The 23,358-nt window shown below is 32.1% G+C and overlaps 1 protein-coding gene across 1 annotated transcript; it reads right to left on the bottom strand.

Annotated features, from left to right (window-relative positions):
* Positions 1-4,488: 4,488 nt before the first annotated feature.
* On the bottom strand, positions 4,489-8,616 carry HELRODRAFT_159120 (hypothetical protein; the record flags this gene model as incomplete). Its single annotated transcript, XM_009011034.1, has 5 exons — positions 4,489-4,542; positions 5,579-5,691; positions 5,969-6,083; positions 7,823-7,902; positions 8,583-8,616. 5 exons carry the CDS (start codon positions 8,614-8,616, stop codon positions 4,489-4,491), a joined length of 396 nt encoding a protein of 131 aa, XP_009009282.1.
* Between the last annotated feature and the right edge of the window lie 14,742 nt (positions 8,617-23,358).

The raw sequence follows: 23,358 nt of genomic DNA, 5'->3' as shown, positions 1-23,358 counted from the left end.
AAATTATAGTTATCATCAGTCTCTCTCTACTCGCTTGTTTTTGTTCCTTTGTTTCTTTTCTTGCTGATACTGTTTTTGTTAGCGCAGTTGCTTCAGTTGTTGTTGTTGTTAGGATTGTTGTTGTTAGTGCTGTTGTTGTTGCTGTTGTTGTTAGTGTTGTTGTGTTTTTATTGTTGTTGTCGGTGGTGTTGTGGCTTTTGTTGTTATGATTACTGTTTATGTAGTTTCGTTTAGACATAGTAGTGGTATGTATTTAGGATGTTGGTTTATATCAATTAGCGATACTGCGTACTTTATCTTTATCAGAATTTTCATGCTGTCGGGCCTGTTCTATACGCATTGTTCTATGTGTTCCTGTTCTATATGCATTGTTTTTTGTTCATTTTAATTTACTACATGCATTTCTCAATTGAAAGTTGTTGATGACGTTGTTGTGAATGTGATATTGTTTCTAGTATATGTTGTTGTATAATGCAATTGATATGATGTCGTTAGTGTTGATATAGTTATTAACGTTGATGTTGTTGTTGTCAATGAGAGTATTGTTGAAATTATTGTTGTTGATGATGTTGTTGCTGGTAGGTTTTTATTGTGGTTGGTACTGTATCGCTTTTATTCCATGTTTTATTGATCAGCGCCATGTTTTTGTACTTCTGCTTTCATTGTGACAACATTTTTTTTATTCCTCCTTTTCTCCACCATCCTTCCAACGTTCCCCTCCACCCATTTCCATTTCAATTGATGATTGGCTCAATCTCACTATCCACTAAAAGTTTGCAAGTTTAACATTCTGAGTAAATTATGAACTGGGAAAAACTATTTTGCACAAACTTTATTATTAGAATTAATTTCCGTTTCAAAATGTTTGTGTCGGCAAAAATTTTTAAATGGAAACTTGTTTGGAATGAAAATTTGAATTGAACCATTTAGTAAAAATAACTATTTTTTTTCAAAAAACAAGTATGAAAATATAATTAAATTCAAATATACTTGCAATTTTATTTCATTTTACAAATTTGTAAGGTTAATTAGTTTAAATTGTTTCTTAAAATATTTTCTTAAGCAGCGATGACAGAAATGCATCAGCAATGCACAATGAAGTAAAATTTAATTTTTCAAAAAGACATCTGCAATTTTTAGATAGTTTTTATCTCCTTATCATAAATTTCGTAAGTTTAAAATTAAATTCAAACATTAATTTTTTTAAACTGAAGCAATGAAAATAAATTTTTCAAAACTTGGCAACAACGAAGCCAATGGAATTGATATAATATTGAAAGTTGTTACATAAATGATGACAAAAAACAAGGAAGCAGAAATGATGAATAGGAAGGGCATGAATGAACAATAGCAGCCAGGTAGAGCAGATGATTTAGGTCCCGTCACACAATGCACTCTTCTCTTTGGAGACAGCTCATAGACCACCAGCTGCATCTACCTGTGGCTACAATTTTACTTTTGAAGCGTCTGTTGAGTGCGATTAATGTTTTTTAACTTTTGATCGTGAATTGGTCGTTGATGAGTTTGGAGCATTGGAGTTTCACACTGAACTTTTTTTTTGATTTAGTTCTATTTTGAAAATTTTTTTATTTTCAAATGAAATTGGATCAAATCAAATATTAATTACTAATTTTCCAAGTTATTCTCAAAAATCGCAACATTCAATTATTTATCAGAACATATCAATTTTACAACGCCTGCTTCTGTTATCACAATCATCATTACACATGTATGTCACAATTTGTTGTTGCCTATATTTTTAAAACATCAACTTCAACTAGACCACAACAGCAACGAACAAAACAAAAACAACAACAAAATGTTACAAAAGCATGAAAAATTATAGAAATAGAAAATGCAGAGACAATGAAAGGTACATTAAACAGAAGACAATTAAAGACGCGTTGTTGCTTGTAAAGTGTTGCATGTAAGCGATGCTTAACATCACGCAATTTTTATTGTTTCAAAAGCACCAAGCAGGCATTGTTGAAACAAACAGACACACATGAATGTACACAAATACATGAATTTGTTTGCGAGGGTAAAATTAAGGACAAAAATTTTGCGTGCTGTACAATTCTTTGCATTGCATAAAATCTTTATACGAGTTTCAACGGAAATTTAATTGATATTTAAACCTTAAACCTTTTTTATGAACCACTCACAATACAAAGTCATTCATTATAACACCTAATCTCAAACACCAATGGTTTGTATTTATGTTTTATATATAGAATTATTATTAAAATATTGTCAGTTTAAACCGTAACTCAAATTTTTCCATTAAGTTTAAAATAAAAAAAAGTTTTTGGAAAATCTTCATGAAGGCAGACAGAGATCAAATGTTTATCGCACCATTTTCATAATTGTAAAATTGAATAGAGTGAACTATTCATTGGTTTGAACAAACTTTGCAGAAGCTTGTGCGTTTGGAGAAATTTATTTAAAATTCATATTAAGCAACAATTTTTAATTTCTTCTGTTATCAATTACAAATATGTATGTAACACAACTTCATTGTTGTGTGAAACCAATTAATTTCAGAAAACATTTTATGACAAAATGATTGCTATTGCACGCTTTTAAACAAAAGTATGTACATAATTACAAATAAAAACCATTCTTCATTATTAATCTCAGCTGAGATGTTGTACCACTCTTACAATGCCAGCTGAACGAAATTTCAGTTCTTGAAGAAGCTGCTTATATGAGTTGTTAGGCATCTTATTTAATGGTTCATTTTGAGAGTTCATGGGCAAAAAATCAATTTAGCAAGTAGACAGTAGAGTAAACATACACAAAATCAAGCGAGTTGGCGTAGAAACAAACAGAAATTTGGGTAGAAACAAGCAAGCAGACATTTGGGCGAAAAAAACAAGCAGACATTTGGGTAGAAACAAACAAGCAGACATTTGGGAAAAAAAATAAACAGACATTTGGGTAGAAACAAACAAGCAAACATTTGGGCAAGCAGGCAAACAAACGATTAGGTGCGTAGGCAGTGAAACAGAGAATCAGGCAATCGGGCTGGCAAGTAGGTTGCTAGATTGACTGACGGAAAAACAGACAAACAGGTGGGCAGACAGGCAGATAAATGGGCAGACAGGCAGATAAATGGGCAGACAGGCGGGCAGACAGGCAGATCTACAAAGAAGCACGCACCTCATTAAAAAGTACTTATGCTAACTTTCATGGACTAATTTCACATTCAAAACACATCTTTCTCACAATTACATCACTGCACTGCCCTGCCTCTTTGGTGCACTCCTCTTCTTACTCTCTCTTTTATTGTTCACGCATGCCGAGCACCTCATCTCCTTTAGTGCACAAATGTGTTTGTACGTACTGTGCATGTGCATATGCGTGCATACGTTTTTGTTTATGTGCATGCACATTTGTATGCTAATGTGCAGATATGTATGCTTGTGTGTACGCACTTTTCTATAAACTTTTGTATGTATGTACCTGTGAATGAGTGTATCATTCGTGTGTATGAGTGTATCATTCGTGTGTATGCGTGTATCATTCGTGTATATTAGTAAGGAACGTATGTACGCAGTATGCTGAAGGTCCAGCCAGACCACGGCACTTCACAGTGCATACACACAATGCGTTCGGGATGGGCTGGGAATTTGAACATGCGTATGCTTTTATGGTTTATACGATTGCTAGTTTTATGATCGTGGAAGTCTTGTTAGATTCATTATATATTTGTATGCATGGGTAAACCTGAAATGAAAAATAATTTATTTCTACTCTGTTTATTAGCGATCGTAAAGCAGAATAATTGAAATAACAAATATGCGGCTACATTGAATTTTGTTTCCAAATGAAGAGGGTTGTTCTTACAAAGTTGACAAAGACAATGCGAGGTAGCAACATCGAAAATATAATTTAATAATAATAATAAATTATATAAAAACACATTTAAATAAAAGCAGCAAGATGTAGCATCTATCTCAGTGGTCAGGAAATATTGCAAGCCATGAAATACATTATTTACACTGAATTGAAATAAAATATAGAGCTGGTGGAAAAAATAAGAAAAATAGGAAGAGATGCGAATTAATTTAATATGTATGAATACGTGTGTGCACCTTAAAACAATTCATTCCCTCCAGCAGAACAAACAAAAAAGCCTGGCACGCGAGCGAAATTACCGATAAATCTCAATAAAGGCGCCAAACAAAACCTTTGTGGTCAGCTAGGTAAGCATGTTAGGCTTATTCTTTGCTATACGTCTGTATTGCTCCTTTCTTCTCTTTATTTGGATGTTGTGCATATTTTATTTGTTTTGTTTTTATTTCTGTTTTCAATTCAACTCATGTTATTTTGAATGAGATGTCTTTATTTTGATTAATGAAATTCCTTTATAAGAGGCAAGACTCCTACGGAACTCTACATGAATTCAAAATATTTTACTTTTAAACAATAAATCGTTTATAACGATTAAAATATGTAACGAACTTTCTATAATATTTTTATATATCAAAAATATCCACAAATAATCCAGTTAGGGCAATGAGTTAGCGCCCTCACCAACTGTTAAGATTTGAATTTTTCTGGTACAATTATTTGTTAAGAAATGTATTATATATTCATTTAATTATCAAATCATTTGTTCATTCATTTATTTCAGCATTTATGAATCCAACAAGTTTAATGCAAACATAGGCACGATAACATAAGATGAGACTTTGGAGATTTTGAAGACGATGAAAATATTTTAATTCGTGCATTATGGAATTTTAAGTTTGTTATTCAGTCAGCATTTGCTCATTGCAAAGATGTATTTGACATTATTCCCACGGAAATATTTCACTACGCTTTTAAATTTGTGATGCGATTTTTTTAACTCTGAAAATTTATAACTTGAAATTTGAGTTTCCCGAAGTCTCTGATTGAAGAACTACGAATGTGGGTTACTGAATGAGAGCCTGAGTATCAAGTGTTACATGGATGCTTATATCATATAGGATACAAATAATGATATCGAATGTGATAGATACAAATAATGATATAAAATTTGTAATAAATATTGATATAATATAGGATGTTAATGATATAAAATGCGATAAAAATAATTCGAAATAACTTTTTCCACAGAAAGCAGAAATAAATATCTTCAGTAAACGTGTGAGTATTTTATTTCAAAGTTTCAATTTGGCAGTGGGGATCAGAGATAATGGCAGAGAAATAATTTAGTTTTCCTTTCAAAGTGATGGGGGGAAATTATAAAGATCGGATGGATGGATAACTAACAGGCAGGCGAAAGCAGATGATAACTTTTCCAGACACACACACACACACACACACACACACACACACACACACACACACACACACACACACACACACACACACACACACACAAACAAACATACACAAAAACGTGGGCATTAACAAACACACATAATTATGTATATATGTATTATGTATATGCATATACATGTATATATTTATATAATTTCTTGAATTTCATAAAATACTCCATTAATTATGGTCTTTTACCAATATATATATAAGAAGATGAAAAATACGTAATCAACTCAGTAACTCACTTTGCTAAGTAACTAACTTTGCTTTGTGTAAAGAAACCGTATAAACCAAACCTGCACTGAGGATGATTTGTGAAAAATTGAGATAAGGTCTGACCTATCTGCAAGGTGAATTTGGATAACCACAGTTTCACTGAATTTTTATGATTAATTCTATTTTCAATAAATTGAGCAAAAATTTTCAGAAAATTCTAATAAAGAAAATTGAAACTTTAAATTGATTAATGTCAACAATTTGGTAGAATTTCTAAACCGTTGTGTAAATATATAACTTAGTGGAAAAAAAAATATAAACATATTTTGCGGTGACATTATTCAGCAGTTTCAAACAAAATAATAATTAAAATAAAAACAGTTAAAAGAATAATGCTAAAAAGCAGCACTGTTAAAACAACATAAAACTTAGTCACCTGAGAAGATGTAGATGTAGGTGTGGCAGCTGACATCATAACGAGATACGACACATAGAGGCTTATGTGTGGAACAAACAAAACACATGAATTGCACATTCGAATGTAAATCAGTCTTAGAAAATTTTTCATATTAAAAATCTAATTCAATTGTTTAACATACATACAACTTATTCAAAAATAAATAAAAACCACATTGACATAATGGTTGAAACCAAAGCGGAGCAAGTCAAACAATCTGACGGAATAATGAAGAACACGGAAAGATGCATATACTACAGAAACTTTCAACAACGCCACATCATAATTTGTTTTGGTTGTAATTACGATTCTACATGAAATGAACACGTTCAACTAAAAAATGTAGAACTAAGTTTTTATCACTTCGACAGTTCAAATATTATCCTAACCGTATATCACAAAGATTACCAATTTCTAACGCTATTCGAAAGGCATTTTTAAAAGTACAAGTCTGTAAGACGCAAAAGTTTGTATCATTACATACAACAATAATTTGTTAATAAATAGTTAACCGCCCACAGTAACAGCAGACAAACATACAAGCATGCAAGACATCACATCTAAATTCAACACACAAGCATAATAACACAACCAACACCAACACACACACACATACATACAGAAAGATAAAGACAGGCAGAACAACTTGCAGACAAAAGGCAAACAAGGAAGAAGAGCTCCCACAATTTGCGCATAATTTATTATTAAAAGCGTTTTATGTATGCGCTATCCCCTTGCCACATGTATGCCTTCATTACTTCAACATCATCCTCATCATTCTCAGTGTCGTCATTTTCCCTCTTACCTCCTTTTAGTTATTTCGTTTTTCATAATGTGCGAATGTACTTCTGCATGTTCGTATATACGTGTGTAATTTGTACACATGTGTGTGTTCTTTCGTTCTATTGTAGTGTACGTACGCATGCAACCATGCATTGAGGCATGGGTGCATGCGCGTATTTATATTTGTTTTTTATGCATGAATTTTGCTGAATGGGCTTGATAATTCTTTCTTGGCCCAACGATAAATACGTTTTTAAGTTGTATACAAGAAATATTAAAAAAGTAATTAGTGAAAGTAATGGTTTGTTGTATAAACGTGTGTACGTGTTTAGGCGTGTGTACAGGAGTGTGTGAGTAAGTACGTGAACGATTGTGTGTGCACAAATATGTATGTGTGTTTGTGTATGATTGTCTGCATGTCCGTTGTACGTGTACATACAATTGCGTATTGCTTGTGTTCGAGTGTGCAAAACGTATGCGTGCGTGCAATTGTGTGTCCGCTAGTGTGTGGTGCAGGTGCGTGCGTGCGTGTTCAACGTGACGTTTGCGACGATGCCAAGTGCATAAGACATGATTGAGCTCAAGTAGACTGAAGTGTCAACGCTTGTGGACTTGCACAAAATACAAACGTACAACATTGTACAAACAAGTACAACATTGTACATGAACGTACGGCATTGCAAATACACTTTATGGTAAAATAAAAAGAAATGAAAGCCATGTATTCAAGAGTAAAATGAAATAAGCATGAATGCAATTACTAAAAACTAACAAAGTCATAAACGCAGTATCAACCTACAAACAGTAAAGATGTTTACTTTCTTTACTGCATGAAAACTCCAAACAAGTTTTTATTCATTCATTCATTCGTTCGTTCGTTCGTTCGTTCGTTCGTTAATTCATTCGTTCGTTCGTTCGTTCGTCCGTCCGTCCGTCCGTCCGTCCATTCATCCATCCATCCATCCATCCATCCATCCATTCATTCATTCATCCATCCATTCATGCACTTTTGTGTTTTCAGTTGAGTAGAAAGTGGTCCTGCCGACAAACTTGTCTCGAGAAACCAATACAAAAATAAACATCATGGCCGCATTTGCCGAGAAAAGGTGAACACATATTTACGTGGAAGGCTGTAAATCATTATTTGTTGATGTTGTTGTTGTTGTTGTGTGTACGGAGCATTGTTGCACGCGATTGTACACTTTTTTTGTACAACCGATGTCTTGTCTCTGTGTGTTTAATGTTTTGCATACGTTTAAAAGTCACATTTCCCCCTCTTCTGTGAGATAACCACGTGTATGTACACACACTCGACTCATTTCTGCCGTTTGCCAGCATTTAAGGACGGATGTGTTGTTATGAACATAAGTGTGAGCAGAGTATATACATTAGCGTTATATTGTATATAAATTAATATATATAAATATATATTCTGCATGTGTGTTTGTGTGTGTGCGTGCACATACGTTTGTGGGGTTGTTAGTAGCGGTTCAAAATATAATTCAAAAATTGAAAAATTGTGAAACAAATTTAAATTTTCGACAAAAACCATCAGCAGCAAATAAATGTACGTCGATAATTGAATGTGGATGTAAATTAACCGAATAAATTAGGTGAGTAAATATTTCTTCTGATGTCGCACATGTATGTATATCGAACACATATATGTGTTTGTATGTAAATGTGTTTGTGTGTATGTGTGAGTGTGTGTACCTGTGTGTGTATATGCGTGTATGAGTTTGTCTGTGTGTTTGTATCTAAGTGATCTATTTTCGAATAGTTGACGAGAAATACTTTTACAACGTCTCACCATCCAGCATCAGCAGCAGCAGCAGCAGCATCATTTGATGTTACGTAAAAATTGCATGTATTTTGTTTTCTGAACGATGGCTGCTGCATTGTGCCGATGTGAAACAACTCATAAAGTTTTGCCAACCGACAGTAAGAAATAAAAAATCAACTGAACTGCATTTGAGTTTGCCGAAACATGTACAAAGGGCTTCAAAAATCTTCAAATTTACGTACAACAAATATTTTCTCCAAGTTCTTGAACAAATATTTTCTCCAAGTTCTTGAACAAATATTTTCTCCAAGTTCTTGAACAAATATTTTCTCCAAGTTCTCGATATATATTTTGTATCACAAATAATCTTTCACATTTGTTGAGCTCTAACATGAAATCTAAATGCACATTTTCGTTTATGTGCGAATCAACTTCGAATGCACTTGTTCACGATCGTGTGTGTGTGGTTGGACGCATAGTTGTGCGTCTTCTTCTACGTCTTCTTGTACGTATGCTTGTAAGTGTGCCGGTACGCATGCACTCCTTTCTACTTGGGTACATTTAAATATCTCATGTCAGATAGCTTTTATCTCGTAACCTTTATTACAGTTATTGCATTGTTGTCATCATCGGTGAAGTCATTGTGTCTATCATCATTAACATCATCGTCGCCATCGTCGTCTTTTTGCTTGTCATCATTTTCCGATGACAATGCAAATTATAGTCACCCACTCATTATCATCACTGCACTGCTCATCTCACTGCAACTAAAATCTCATCCTAACATTTTGTTACCAGAAATATTTGTCATAAAACGAACTATTTTTTAAACCATGTTAGAATTATTAATTAGGGATTCAGCGTATGAAATTGAAATATTTCAAAAATTTATTTTAAAAAAATTTGAAATCACGGTACACATTATAATAGTGATCATGTGATCATGAGATGAATTGATGAACGACGGATGTTTTGAGGTGGTTAGGATGATGATAGTGATTGTGATAACGTCTGATGTAATTTGTCCATTTGTAATTTTATTTAGTATTGGTTTCATAAATAATGATGATGATAATGTTTGATAATGATGATGTTTCATAATGATAAGATGATAATGATGATGATGAGGATGATGATGTTTTATAATGATGATGGTGATGAAGATTGTGAATATGGTGATGATAATGATTACGATGAAGAGTATGATGACGACGACGATGATGACAATAAATAATTATGCTCAAACATTCATTGCGAAACATCGTCATCATCATCGTCGTCTTCGTCATCATCGCCGCAAATTTGAAAGTACGACAAAACGTTCTACGAATAATTGCGGACATTAAAATGTCGAAATGATCTTCGCGTTGCTTTGTTGTTGTTGTTGTTCTTGCTTGTTGTTGTGCTGTTACTGTTGTTGTCATGTTGTTGTAATTGGTTGTCACGATGTTGTTTTTTTGGGCATGTTGTTGTTCTGTTATGGTATATGTTGTTGTTTCTTGCTATTGGTGTATTTTTGTTGGTTTTTATAAGCTGTAGTGGTTTTTGTGGAAAGTTTTGGTTTTGTCACTTGTGTGGTTTAACTTATGTTGTATCGTTTTAACGTTACGTTTTGTTATTGTGATTAATTGTGGTTTTGTTGTTGTCCTATGTGCAGCCGACTACACTAATAATAATTATGTAATTATTATTATGAAGCTACTGGGGATGTTGTATTGTGCCGTGTTCCAATATTTTCTGAGTTGTTATATATAACATAAAATTACAACCATAGTTTTTCGCTTCCAAATATAAGCCTTCCTTGTCTACTTCCTGTTGTTTTTTTTTAATTTTTTGCTAAATTTTTTAAACATGAAAAATAATTTGTTTGTTTTGGATATGAACATCTGCAGAGGAACAATTTATTATCATTTCATTCATTCATTTATTAGGCAACTATTTTTATTTGTTTAAATACATTTTTCCAATTTTTTTCGGTATATTCATAAGTTTGCTCTTATTTGTACTTATTACATGGGTCAACAGAAAAAAAGTCCAAGGTCTTTTAGCTGATTATAGTCAATTCACACATGCTAAATGCAAAAATTAAGTTGGTTTTGGTAGTTTAGTTCAAATTTTCATTTTATAACGAAATGTTTATTTTTTACTGTTTTATGTAAAATTTAGTATAACCATATACTGCAGCCGTTGCTTCAGTTATAATGTATAATTACAATTATTTGCTAGGTATTATTTAATGTTTGATTTATCACAATAATGAAAGGTTGTCATAATTGTTGCTTTATGGACATAGTTTTCATTTTTTTGGTATTTTAGCAAAGTACGGTTAACTACACTAAACAAATTTTTACTTCCTAAAAACCCTAGCTCGTTTTTACAGCATCTCTTTAGAGTCCAACAATAATCCGCCATCATCACTGAATCCAATCTTCCTTCATGCCTGATATTAATTCCACGCATGTCCTTGTCGAACCTCCCTTTCCCAGTTCGTTGCTCATCGAGTTCTCATAAAAATGTTTTTTGATAAGCTGTATTATGAAAAATCAAGCGATAAAGGATGCAAAACATCCAACTGTCCTTATTTGAAATCAAGTTTGCGTAAAAAATTGACCAACTCTGGAGAAGCAATCATCATTTTCGAACTCAGTGACGTCAAACTATTCTAAATTAGTTGAGATAACCTAGACCTCTAGACTTTTTTCCGAAAAATTTTTTTATAGGGTTGTGTTGTTATTATTTTATTGATAATATTATTACTACTACTACTATGATATTGTTGTCTTTCTAATGATCAGTAAGTGTATTAATATTAGTAAAATTTTTTGTTATAATAATAATATAAAACAATCAAAATTATGTATTAATAATAATAACACTAACAATAATAATAATTAATATGCAAAAAATTATTATTATTATTATACATTTTCATGGCCCGAAGTTTCTTTTTAGTTTTTTTTAGAATAGAATTGTGCGCTAAAATATGGGAGACAATTGTCAAGAAAGCGATCGATATTGTACTGAGATGAATGCAACACATCATTATCCTCATCATCATTGTCATCGTCTTTTTCATCATCACCATTGTCATCATCAGCTTTATCATCCTCTTCATCATCGTCGATATCGGCTTCTTCTTCTTCTTCTTCTTCTTCTTCTTCTTCTTCTTCTTCTTCTTCATCTTTTTCTTCTTCATCGTCATTACCAGCTTCTTCATCATCATTGTCATCATTGTCATCCTCGTTGTTTCACATTATCTTCGTCATACAATTTAATGATGTTTTTGATGAAATAATTACAATTGCATTTTTCATATTCTTACTCACAACGTTTTCCTATTTGTCATTCTCTCTTTCTCTCTCTCTCTTTCTTTTTTTCTCTCTTTTTATCTCTTTCTCTCTCTTTCTCTCTCTTTTTCTTTTTCTTGTCGCCATTTTTTCTCGTTACCTTTTTCACGCTCATGCTACTTAACACATACGTAAATGAATTTACTAAACACATTTTAAAAATATATGCAATGTATATATGTATGTATGTTTGTCTGTATGTATGTTTGTCTGTATGTATGTATGTGTGTGTGTATGTATGTATGTGTGTATGTATGTATGTGTGTGTATGTATGTATGTATGTATGTATGAATGTATGGATGGATGGATGGATGAATGGATGGATGGTTGGATGGATGTATGTGTGTATAAATGCCAGTACATATGTGATAGTAGTTTGTAGAATGTTTATAAGGTTAATCGCGCGTTGGAAGTTGAAAATATCTATGGATAGTTATTACGTTGTTACTAATCTTCCATTGCACGGGAGCTTATACGCATAGTTTGAGAACATTTGAAGATCATTCTCATATCGCTTCTATTTTTATTGCATCACAGCTCCAACATAACTGTTCCTCTGTCATTTTTTCTTCCTGTTCAGTCATGGATGGCTTAAAAAACGATATGAAAATGTCATCTCAACGCCAAAAGTCATATAACTGGCGATATAAAAATATTAACATTCTTGAAAGTTAAAGAAACATAAAGAAACATATTGAAATTTTTCTGAAGTGAAAAGAAAAGAAGAATTATAGAAATGTCTATTAGATGTCTCTGAAAAACTTAGGCCTGAATACTTTGAATGAAATAATTGCTAATTTTGACCTCAAAAGCACTTGAAAATAAAAAAAAAATTAATTCTCTCAAACACAAATTATACGAACAAGATTATTTCAATAATTATAATAATTATAGATACACATACAAACATCAGTAAGGTATGACTTCCTGGGTGATCTGATTTTAAATAATTGAATCCTCCGTCATTTTCTTAAAAACAAATAGAAGAGATATTATTAAAATGGAAGCAATCCAACAAATTATCATGTAAAAAGTAATCTTGCGTTGTTCCGGTGGCAAAAATATAAATTATTCAGACCCCATTTCTCAGTGCTCGTCACATTCAATCGCCATTTAATATTTAAAATCATCTTGGTCGTGGGCATGTATCTTGATAATGAAGTCATGTTGTATCATTTGCTTTCTTGAATATTTTTGTTTTTAAAGTTTTTTTTCTCATAACGACACAATTTAATTTAGAATCAATTCTACATGGAGAGTAATTAATGTATGCATTAACCTAAAAATAATTCCAGATAGAAGGTCTACTTATTTAGACAAACATTGTAATTATGAAATTTAATTGCAGAGGATTTTTTTTATGAAGATTTAAAAAATATTTTTGTTTTTAATTCAACTGATCGCAAATGTACAAGTTTTCTTTTCAAAATATATAAAAGTCCGTTAGAAACATAAGAACCTAAGAAATGGTGACGCAATTGAAAATGTATATATTCAAATTTATTATTGTAACCTGACTAACAACATTAATTTTTCAATGTATTGAAGTTAAACAAGTCTTAATCTGGTTTGTTCATTCTTCGATTAGTAACTCAAAATTCATTGTTAATGATTAAAATGATAAGAATGATGATGGTGAATATTTACGCTGTATAATAAAATAATAATTGCAAGAGGTCTTTAGCTGCAATGTGAACGACATCATGAAGAAAGGAAAAGAGAACATTGAAGAAGAAAATGACAACAAAAATGATGATGTGATGACGACGGCGACGAGAATGATGAAGCGAACTGCGGTGCATTAAATGGATGAAATTTGATGTTAATGGAATGAGCAGCAAGGAGAGATTGTGTTTTGAAATTTAATGTAATGAGAGGTAATGTAATGCGATGTGATGCGATGAGATAGGATGTGATGTGATGTAATACAGTATGATGTAACGCGTGTAATTTAGTGGAATATTATGAAATTTAATGTGATGAAATGTAATTCAGTGTTATGAAACACAATGTTATCTCTCGGGATGTTTCATGTGATGTCGTTGTAATGTCATGTAATGTAATGTAATGTCTTGTAATGTAATTTAATATGAGGTGATGTGACGCTATAATTTAATATAAAATATTATAAATTGTAAATATACACCGAAACTATTAATGATGGTTGTGATGATGATGGTGAATAATAATATTTATTAATGCTATTACTAAATAAAACTTTTCTCGTTTGCATGTTTGCATGTTAGCTCGTTTGCTCGTTCACTCGTTTGCCCGTTCGTCCGTTCGTTCGCTCGGTCGTTCACTCGTTTACCGTCAGTAACACTCTCCGACTCAATGAATAAAAAGTCTTGATGAACTTTTTAACAACTGATGACGTCAATGATGACGTCAATGATGAGGATGGTGTTGACGAGATGATGATAATGAAGATGAAAAACAAAAATAAAAAGATGAGGATAATGGTGGGTGGTAGATAAGAAGAGAAAGAAGAAGAAAAAGAAGATGATGATGAAAATCATGAAAAAATTTAAAATTAGGAAGAAAAGAAAGATGATGATGATGATGAAAAGGAGGATGTTGTCATCATCCTCCAAAGTTTTGATGCTGTAGGATGATGCTGACGATGGTGATGATGTTGATGATGATTAAAAGAAAGAAAATGTTGATGATGATGATGAGGATTATATCAGAGTGAGGTTGGATAACAATGATAATGATAACGAAAACGATTACGTTGATTAAAATATTATGATGTTAATGACTGAACAATGATAAATACTTCCAAACATTCATATAGCGAATTTGAGGGTTCCAGGAAAAAATTTGTTATATTGAAGTTATTTTATATAGAATTCGTTTGTGGGAAAAATTCTGTTTTGCCTAAGAGGTGTTTATATGCTATGAATTTATAAAAAAAATAACCTTCTGATAATTTAGTTGGATAACAAAAAATAATAATACATAGTATAATTGTGAAAAAAAAATAAAAATTTTAAAAGTTAATTTTATTCTTTGTTCCATGCAGCAATGATTTCAGTTTTATTGAAATTAATTGCGATAGAATTGACAAAAATTACTAGACAAGATACTAAATTACTAGACAAGATACAATAAATATGGTTTTAAGATTACAAAAACAACGCTCATATCAATTATTAAAATGTTTGCTGGTCGGCAATTTCTTTTAACTCTTCTCTCAAAAATATGGAACAGAGTATAATATCCTGTCTCGCTCTGTGTAGCCTAGTAGTGCCCGGACAAACAAACAAACAAATCTTTGCATGCATACACATATACACGCACACATACATGTACGCATACGCACATAAAAACACACTAACACACATAAATACAGACTGACACACACACACACACACATATATATATATATATATATATATAGAAACACACACACAGACAAACTTTTACTAATATGAAAGTAAAAAAACAAAACAACGGCAAAATAATCAGGAAAATAAGTTTGAAAAATGAATGTTGGGTGTCACCAGAGGAAAATAATGTCAGCACATGCCTTGTTCGTTTGTAGCTCTGATCAACAATTCTCTCTGTTCGTTCGTTCGTTTGTTGTTATTTTTTGTTTGTTTGTTTGTTTGCTTGTTATTATGAACATTCGTTTGTCTGCAATGACGTTTGTTTGTGGCCTGTATGTTTGTATATCTGCATACTTGTTTACATACGCAGATAATTAAATAGATGAAGATTTGCTGTTGTTGTTGTTTGTTGCAAAGAACATGACAGGGTTAGTTTTAATGTTAGCATGCACATCTGAGGTTCATTCAGGTTTAAGTTCTGTTGCCGGCGTGCCGTCTTTATTATTAACTACCTTTTTGTTTCCTCCAAAATTTCAAAGCTCTGTTTGCACGGTTGATTACACGGACTGCTCGACACATGTAGGTGTGAAAATGTGTTCGTAGATACATATATTTCAACTATTTTCACTTATTGCATTAATTAGATGCATCAAAAATCCACACAGTGCATGAGAACATGGGTGAATCCAGACATATTACACACAATGCAAGTCGTAGGCGGGCATTTTTTTTGTATTCAAACCGGCCAGTTGCCTGTAACCATTATACTACATAGCCGCTCTGTATAAATTTGTTGACGAATTTAAACGCACTCATACAAATGTTCAAATAATGTTTATATTATTTGTAGATGACCTGATCATGTTCACTTCATTAAAACATAGAAACGCTTGCAAGGGCCGGCATCCATCCATCCCACTACATGTCGTGTATTCCATTATTTCCATTAACATCGATTCTGCTCATTGTTGCATATTTTAGGTTTGTCAACATGAAGAACATAAAACAAAAAAAAAATAGAACATGGGAACATGGGAAAAAAAAGCGGAGCATTTGAGTGCGATGAACCAGCGAACAAAGATAGTGCACTTGTGTTCCTCAAACAATACAACTGCAGCAACAATATAAGAACAACGATGCCAATGTAAAGATACAAATAAAATACAAATACAACAATACAAACAATTTAAACACCACAAAACAAATTCAACAACGATACAATTGCAACAAAACAAATACGATGATAGTACAAAAGCAACCATGCAAAGTTTATAATAATATTACGTTAGCAAGTACAAGCAGCAACAATCCAGCCACACTCACGTCCTCACAATAATGACAAAACATATTAAAAACAATTTTTTAAACGATTCTACGCGCAGAAATGAAAATTTAGCGGCACGTAATATTAGACAAGCAGCTCTGCATCTGCAGAGATTTTGTTGTGCAAGTCATCGCCACTAAACTGGAACGTACGACGATATACAAATTTAGACATGTATGTATGTATTTATATGTATGTGTGTGTAGCAGCAACCATGCGTCTATGTAATTAAATAAATGTTGTACTTTTTAAACATAACATACATTGATAAATCGATATTGAAATTGAAGTCAATCAATAGGACTACAGCAGCGATAGAAAATAGAAGCGCGACAGTAACAGCCAATACTTAACTATTTTGAGACAACGATGAAAACAACAACAAATCTTTTTAAAAATAAATTTTCAAATTATTTGATATAAAACAATTTGTGAACAAATCAAAATTTTAACCTTTTTCACAAAAATCTAATGCCAGTTTAAAGCTAAAAAATTATAATCTGTTGTAATAAGTAAATGTATTTTTCTGTTTATTCCCTAAATATATTATATTATACTGCTAAAAAATTATATTATACATAAATTCTAAATAGCAACATAGTCACCAACAATTCAACTAAAAATCCTCCTTTCTTTTTTTTCAAATAACGTAAAATCGTTGCAAGTGAAGTGCTCTCACGAAATGCTGGAAAGCACAAATTGATACAAACGTTTGCCCGAAACTCAAACTCTCATTCAAGTATTGTTCTGCTCAAGAAAATTTTTTCTAAGATAAAATGTAACTAAAGAGATTAAAAACAAATTTCTCAAAAAAATTTTCAAGAAAAAAACGAAAAAAATTATTAAAAAATTTTGGAAAATTTTGAACAACGGACAACAAAAACGTAAAGGAAGGAAAAAGGTAAGTGAAGTAGAAGAGTGAAGAAAAAGAAAACAAACAGGAGTAAAATAAAATAGAGGACAAAGTTAAAAAAATAAAATGAGAAAATATTGAAAAAAAAAATTGAGAGAAAGAGGGAAAATAAAAAGAGGAAAAGAGAGTGACAAAAGAAATATGAGAGAGAACCATAAGAGCCAGTGTAGAAAGATGAAAGAAAGCAAGAGCAAGTATCTTTAGAGTCCAATTAAGCAGCAGAATAAAGAGGGAAGAATATAAAATTTAGCAATAGAACTTCTATTTGGGCCATTCATTATTTATTGTTTCTCGTCTTCCGCTTACCAACTTGACGAGAATATTCCTTTGTGTTCCTGCCTCAACTCTTGCGAGTGTATGTATTTTTTTGTGCCTATATATCCCTCTATTCAAATATATATATTTTTATGTATGAATGTATATCTTTTTTGTGTATATGTGTATCTTCTTGTGTATATGTATCTTTATATCCCTGAATGTATGTGTACGTATGTATGAGTATATCTATGTGTGTATGTGTATTTCTAGGTATGAATATTTTTTTATATATATTTCTGCATGTGTTTGTATGCCTGTAAGGGTTAGTGTATAAGTGCGTATACGCAGTTGTTAGCGTACAGGTTTTTAGGAGAGCGTGGTGGTGAGTCAACAATTTTTGTTTGTATGACTTTCAGTGAAATGTTGTTGGTAAGTTTATTGAACATTTGATTGTTAGTAGTTTGTAGCTTGAAATAAGACTTGTATTAATAATTACTGAATTATTATAAATGATAATCACAATTGAAGAGGTTTTGTTTGAAATTTTTGCTTGCATTGATCAATGATTGTTTTTTTTATTGAAAATGTTTGGCTTTGAATGACTTTTCAAAGTTCTTTTTTTATTTTGTCATCATCACCTTCATTTTGTCATCGTCTTCATCATCATTATCATCATCAACATCATCATCGTCGTCGTCATCAACATTTTCGTCATCATCATCATCAATAACATTACCAACACAATCACCTTATCATCACAATCATTATCATGATCACAAAAAAACAACAAACAACTTCATCGTCATCATCATCATCATCTCATGTTTAAGGGTCTTGTGTTTGTGATGGTCAGTATCATAGAGTCTGATGTTGTTTACTTTAAGTGCTTCATGACTTGTTGACATTTTAAGGAGATCTGTGTGAGTGTATGTGTGTGTGTGTGTTCCTTCTCTACTCAACTTAGTTTGTTAGCTAGTTAGCTAGTTTATCGGTTGGTTAGATGGATATATGGTTGTTTGGCTTCCAATTTGGTTTGTTGGTTGTTTATTTGGTTTGTTGAGCAATTTTTTACTTAATTTTTTGAGAGCATCAAAAAATTGTAATACTATGTTTATTTGGATATTTTATTAACAAACAAATAATTATTTTATTATAATTTGACTACGCAACAAAAGCTGACGTGTGAAAAATTCAAGTAAAAAAATTGTCAACTGTTTGCAAATGGAGTAGGTAGGTATTCAAAAATTTGAAAAATTATGTTAACAAGTGTTAACATCACTTTTATGTTAATTTTAAAGTTAAAAAAATGTAACGTGACTGAGGTTAGGTTTGAATATTTCATATTTTATTTTGTAAAAAAATATTTTATTCATTTAATCATGGTGAAAAACTTATAAGCCTTCACAACAGTTAAAAATATTTTTAAATATTTTGTAAAAATTCAGTTCCATGTAATTCCTAATATTCTGACAGCATATCTTAACAATTCACTATCACCATCACCATTGTGAATGAGTGACAAATGTGATAAAGGTTATCGCGCCTTTGAAGTCATATTTAAATATTCAAATGAATATTTCTCTTTATGTCTATTTTATTTGCTATGCCATATATGCGACGCTCGATACGTCTTGTTTTGTATATAGGGTTATAGAAAAGAATACAGAGATGAGTAGAGAACTTTCTATAGTATAAAAAGCGTTATGTAAATATGGCAGTCAAATTCAGCCACACAGACACTATAGTATATATATATATATATGGCTGTCACTAACCTCATGGCGGCAAGTTGATAAGCTAACTATCCTGGTTTCGCTCATGGTTTCTAGATCTTAAGCTCTTGGTTTCGCCCTTGGTTTCTAAGTTTTGCTCGCTTGGTGTTTTAGCTCTTGATTATAGTTGCTTGGATTTCAGTCTGGAGTGGCGAAAGTGGAAAAAACCCAAAAAAGAGTCCGCCGAGCGGCCGAGGTAGAGGCTTGGGTCGATATTCGTACGCGGGGGTTTGAATGTCGCCCCACAAAAATCTACATCATTATTACATTCACCATCATCATTATTACACTCACTCACAATGCTCATTAACACGCCAGTTGCAAAATAGCATGCACCACGTAGTACCGCTTTGTTATGAGGTCATCCATTTTGTAGATTTTGCCCGAGCATACGATTGCAAATTTGTTTACTTAACTTGAAAATGAAATTAATGCAGATAGAGGAATAGAGAAAATGAGTAGAAAAAAATACTTTAGCAGGAACCATATTCCAAAGACAAAGAAAAAAATATTAAAGAGTCATTACTTTTCCGTAAAACTCAAATTAAGAGTATTCCATGCATGTGTCGGTGGTATCGATTTCGACAAATGCTTTAGAAACATGAAATACCGAAGCTAAAAAATTTTGAAATATAACCAATAAATAAATAAAATAACTTAGTTTTTCTCGTATTAATTCCATCCAACAGTGCAGGTGAAAGTGTTCATGAGCCAACAACCTACGAAGGGACAGTTTGAGAATTGTTTTACTTACGTGGCTAAGCAAAATGGCAACACGAAAGTTAAAACTAAAATGATAAAACAATAATGCAATAAAATCAAATTTTTTGGACAGAAAAAAATTTAAAACCCCAACATTTTTTCAATTTTTGGCAGATTTTGTGGTTTCAAAAAGAAAAAGAAAGAAAGCCAATTTTAAACTAATTTTGAATTGAAAGTGAAATATGATGAAGGTAGGTCGTAAAATTGGCATATGTTAGTGCAATTCACGACGAGACTGATGTTGCGTTAGTTGCACAGGCATACAGTGTCGACCTATTAAACTTTTTAATAAGTTTTTGTTCACCTATTCACATGAAACTTCCTTGAAAAGCCTAATGGCTGGATGAATTTTCAAAAATAAAAAAAAAATATTTATTTAATTCAAACCAAGTTAGCTGAAGCAGAAAGAAAGTTTTGTGCCACACGTAAATATTTAAAAAACATCGGTGTGGTGGTGATGGTGGTGGTGATGCGGTTCGAAAGCAGCCTGCGCACTTTGTTTTTATGATGTGATGCTCTACCTGCGTGGTGGATGTTTGCGAGCGTGTGTCGCAGTCGTGCGTGTGGCAGGCAGACGATATTTACCACACAGAAGTTATTTAAAATTAATTGAAACTTAGTATTCAAAAATGGTGTTCAATTAAGCAGTCCTGCGTAATAAAAGCAAAACTTCATGTCTACCCTATACTTGAATATGTTTATGAATATATTTAGATGCACCTCAGTTCAAAGTTGTGTGTGCACCTACTTAAGCAGTCGAGTATGTTGTTGAGTGCGTAGTTTATTTGCAAGTGACATGAGCAGTGAGCAGAGCGTACACAGGCACGGAGGGATGTGCACGTGAAGACAATTAATACGCAGAGAGGTGAGCTGATTCATTTGATGCCTTGTGGTGTCTTTCATGCGAACATCATCTTTGTTATTAAACTTGGAGAGGTCGTCGTTTCAACGTACATGCACATGAAAGCACACTAACTCACATCTGCACATCATGCACACGTACATTTGCACATGGACACATAACACACGTACATGTAAGCACACAAACACAAAAGAACAGAGAGAGAGAGAGAGAGAGAGAGAGAGAGAGAGAGAGGAGAGAGAGAGAGAGAGAGAGTTAGTTTCATATTGCAGATCATTATTATTATTTCCATGCACTTCACGCAGTATGTTTACGATGACATTTACATTCCAGTTGCTTTCATAAAATCACTACCTTCATAATGAAATACTTTTTCCATGTTACCTTCCCATTGTTATTGATATCAGCTTCAACTTATCAATACTCATATCAACATTGGATGGAACACTGCATGGTGCATTATGTACATTCCATTAATCATGATCTTTATCTTTTATGTCATCACTATGGTAATTATAAATGTAGTTATCATCATTGCGTCATTCATCATCATTGTGTTAGTCATCATCAACATTATCACCATTCATTAAACATACTTAACTTTTTTTTGACAAATACTATTGTTGGAAGCATTTATTTTTTGGTCGTTGAAGTATCGATTTTAATAAAAAGCACTGATCCATGTATAAAGAATTTAAAATATATAGTACGTGAAATATCCTACATATCTGCACTAAACATTAAAAGGTGCATCCACTTCAACAACATCAAATGCATCAATAACACTAACAACGACAACATTAACAACAGCAATAACAACAACAATAACAAAATTTTAACAACAACAACAAATACCCCAACCACATAAGCAACAACAAAAACATTAACCACAGCAGCAGCAACAACAACAAAAACATTAACCCCAGCAACAACAACAAAAACAAAAACAACATTAGTAACAACAGCAACAACAAAAACATTAACCACAGCAGCAATAACAACAACAACAAAGCGACGGGTAGCGAACAGTAAAGGGAAATGTAATTAAATTTTCATGCCTTTATAAATTTTTTCTTTCAAAACTTATGAGAAAACAAAAAATATTGTTTCAAGAAGAATTGTTATTATTTTCATTTTTATTTTATTTTATTTATGAAAGAAAGGAGGAAAGGACAGAAAACATCAATAAGCTCGCGAAGACAAGAAAAATTTAAAACTTGAAAGGTGCGGCCAGCTTCTGAAATGAAATTCTATAGAAAAACAAACCATAAATTGTTCATATATGAATTAAAAAATGCGAATAAACTATTCAACTTTTATTCTATCTGGACCTTGATACAAATAATCATTTAAAAATATTGTCGTCTAATTAGACTATTATGAATATTTTTGTAAATTGATTTGAATCGCTGGGATATCATAGTTTAATAATATAATTTTATAATAATTAAAACTGTCAGATTAGAAATTTGCTTATTAAATTTGAAAAAAATTTGCAAATTTTTTTCAGCCGCATTTAAAAATCTTGTTCTATTATATAGCTACACCTACCTCCACCGCGCGATTGTTTCATTTTGTACAAATGTGCACTTGCTAGTTTCTTGGTTGTGTAGTTATGGAAGTTTTTATTGCAAATACTTAACAGATGTGATATTCTGTTATTGTCATTGTGTATCTTCGCTAATGTAATTGTGGTTTTGCGATGTTGTTGATGGCGTTGTTAAAACTTTTACGCTGTAAGTCACTGAATTTTCTTTGTGACTTGTAGAGGTGTATTTATTATCTGATGACGTTGTTGTCATTTTTGATTCTACAGACATTGCAACGTTTTTGTTTTTTACATGTTGCTGTTGTTGCTGTTGTTGTTGTTGTTTTGGCTGGAGTTGTTGTATAGATGCATTTGTTATTGAGCGGTCGGAACGTCAGGTGATGCAATAAATATCGTAGCCATGCCAAGCGTGAAAGAACACAATGGAATTAACACTACCGTTCTAAGTTCTATCATCATCTCCAGCCATTCAAAACCATTCATTAATCAAATGATGAACATTATCACCTGTTGTCATCATCATATTTTACGCTATTTTTATTTTTTTCATTATTTTTAATAATTGACTGAATAAAATCTTTCATCTACATTTTAGTTTGCCCTTTCGTGACTTTGTTCAACGTTGAAGTATTTTTTTTAAAATTCAAAGTTTGTTAACCGAAATTTAATTTAATTCTTGCAAC

Source organism: Helobdella robusta (assembly GCF_000326865.2).
Source record: "Helobdella robusta unplaced genomic scaffold HELROscaffold_1, whole genome shotgun sequence".
NCBI lineage: Eukaryota > Metazoa > Annelida > Clitellata > Rhynchobdellida > Glossiphoniidae > Helobdella > Helobdella robusta.
The sequence above is the reverse complement of the archived record's forward strand: the minus strand, read 5'-3'. Positions and strand labels throughout refer to the sequence as shown.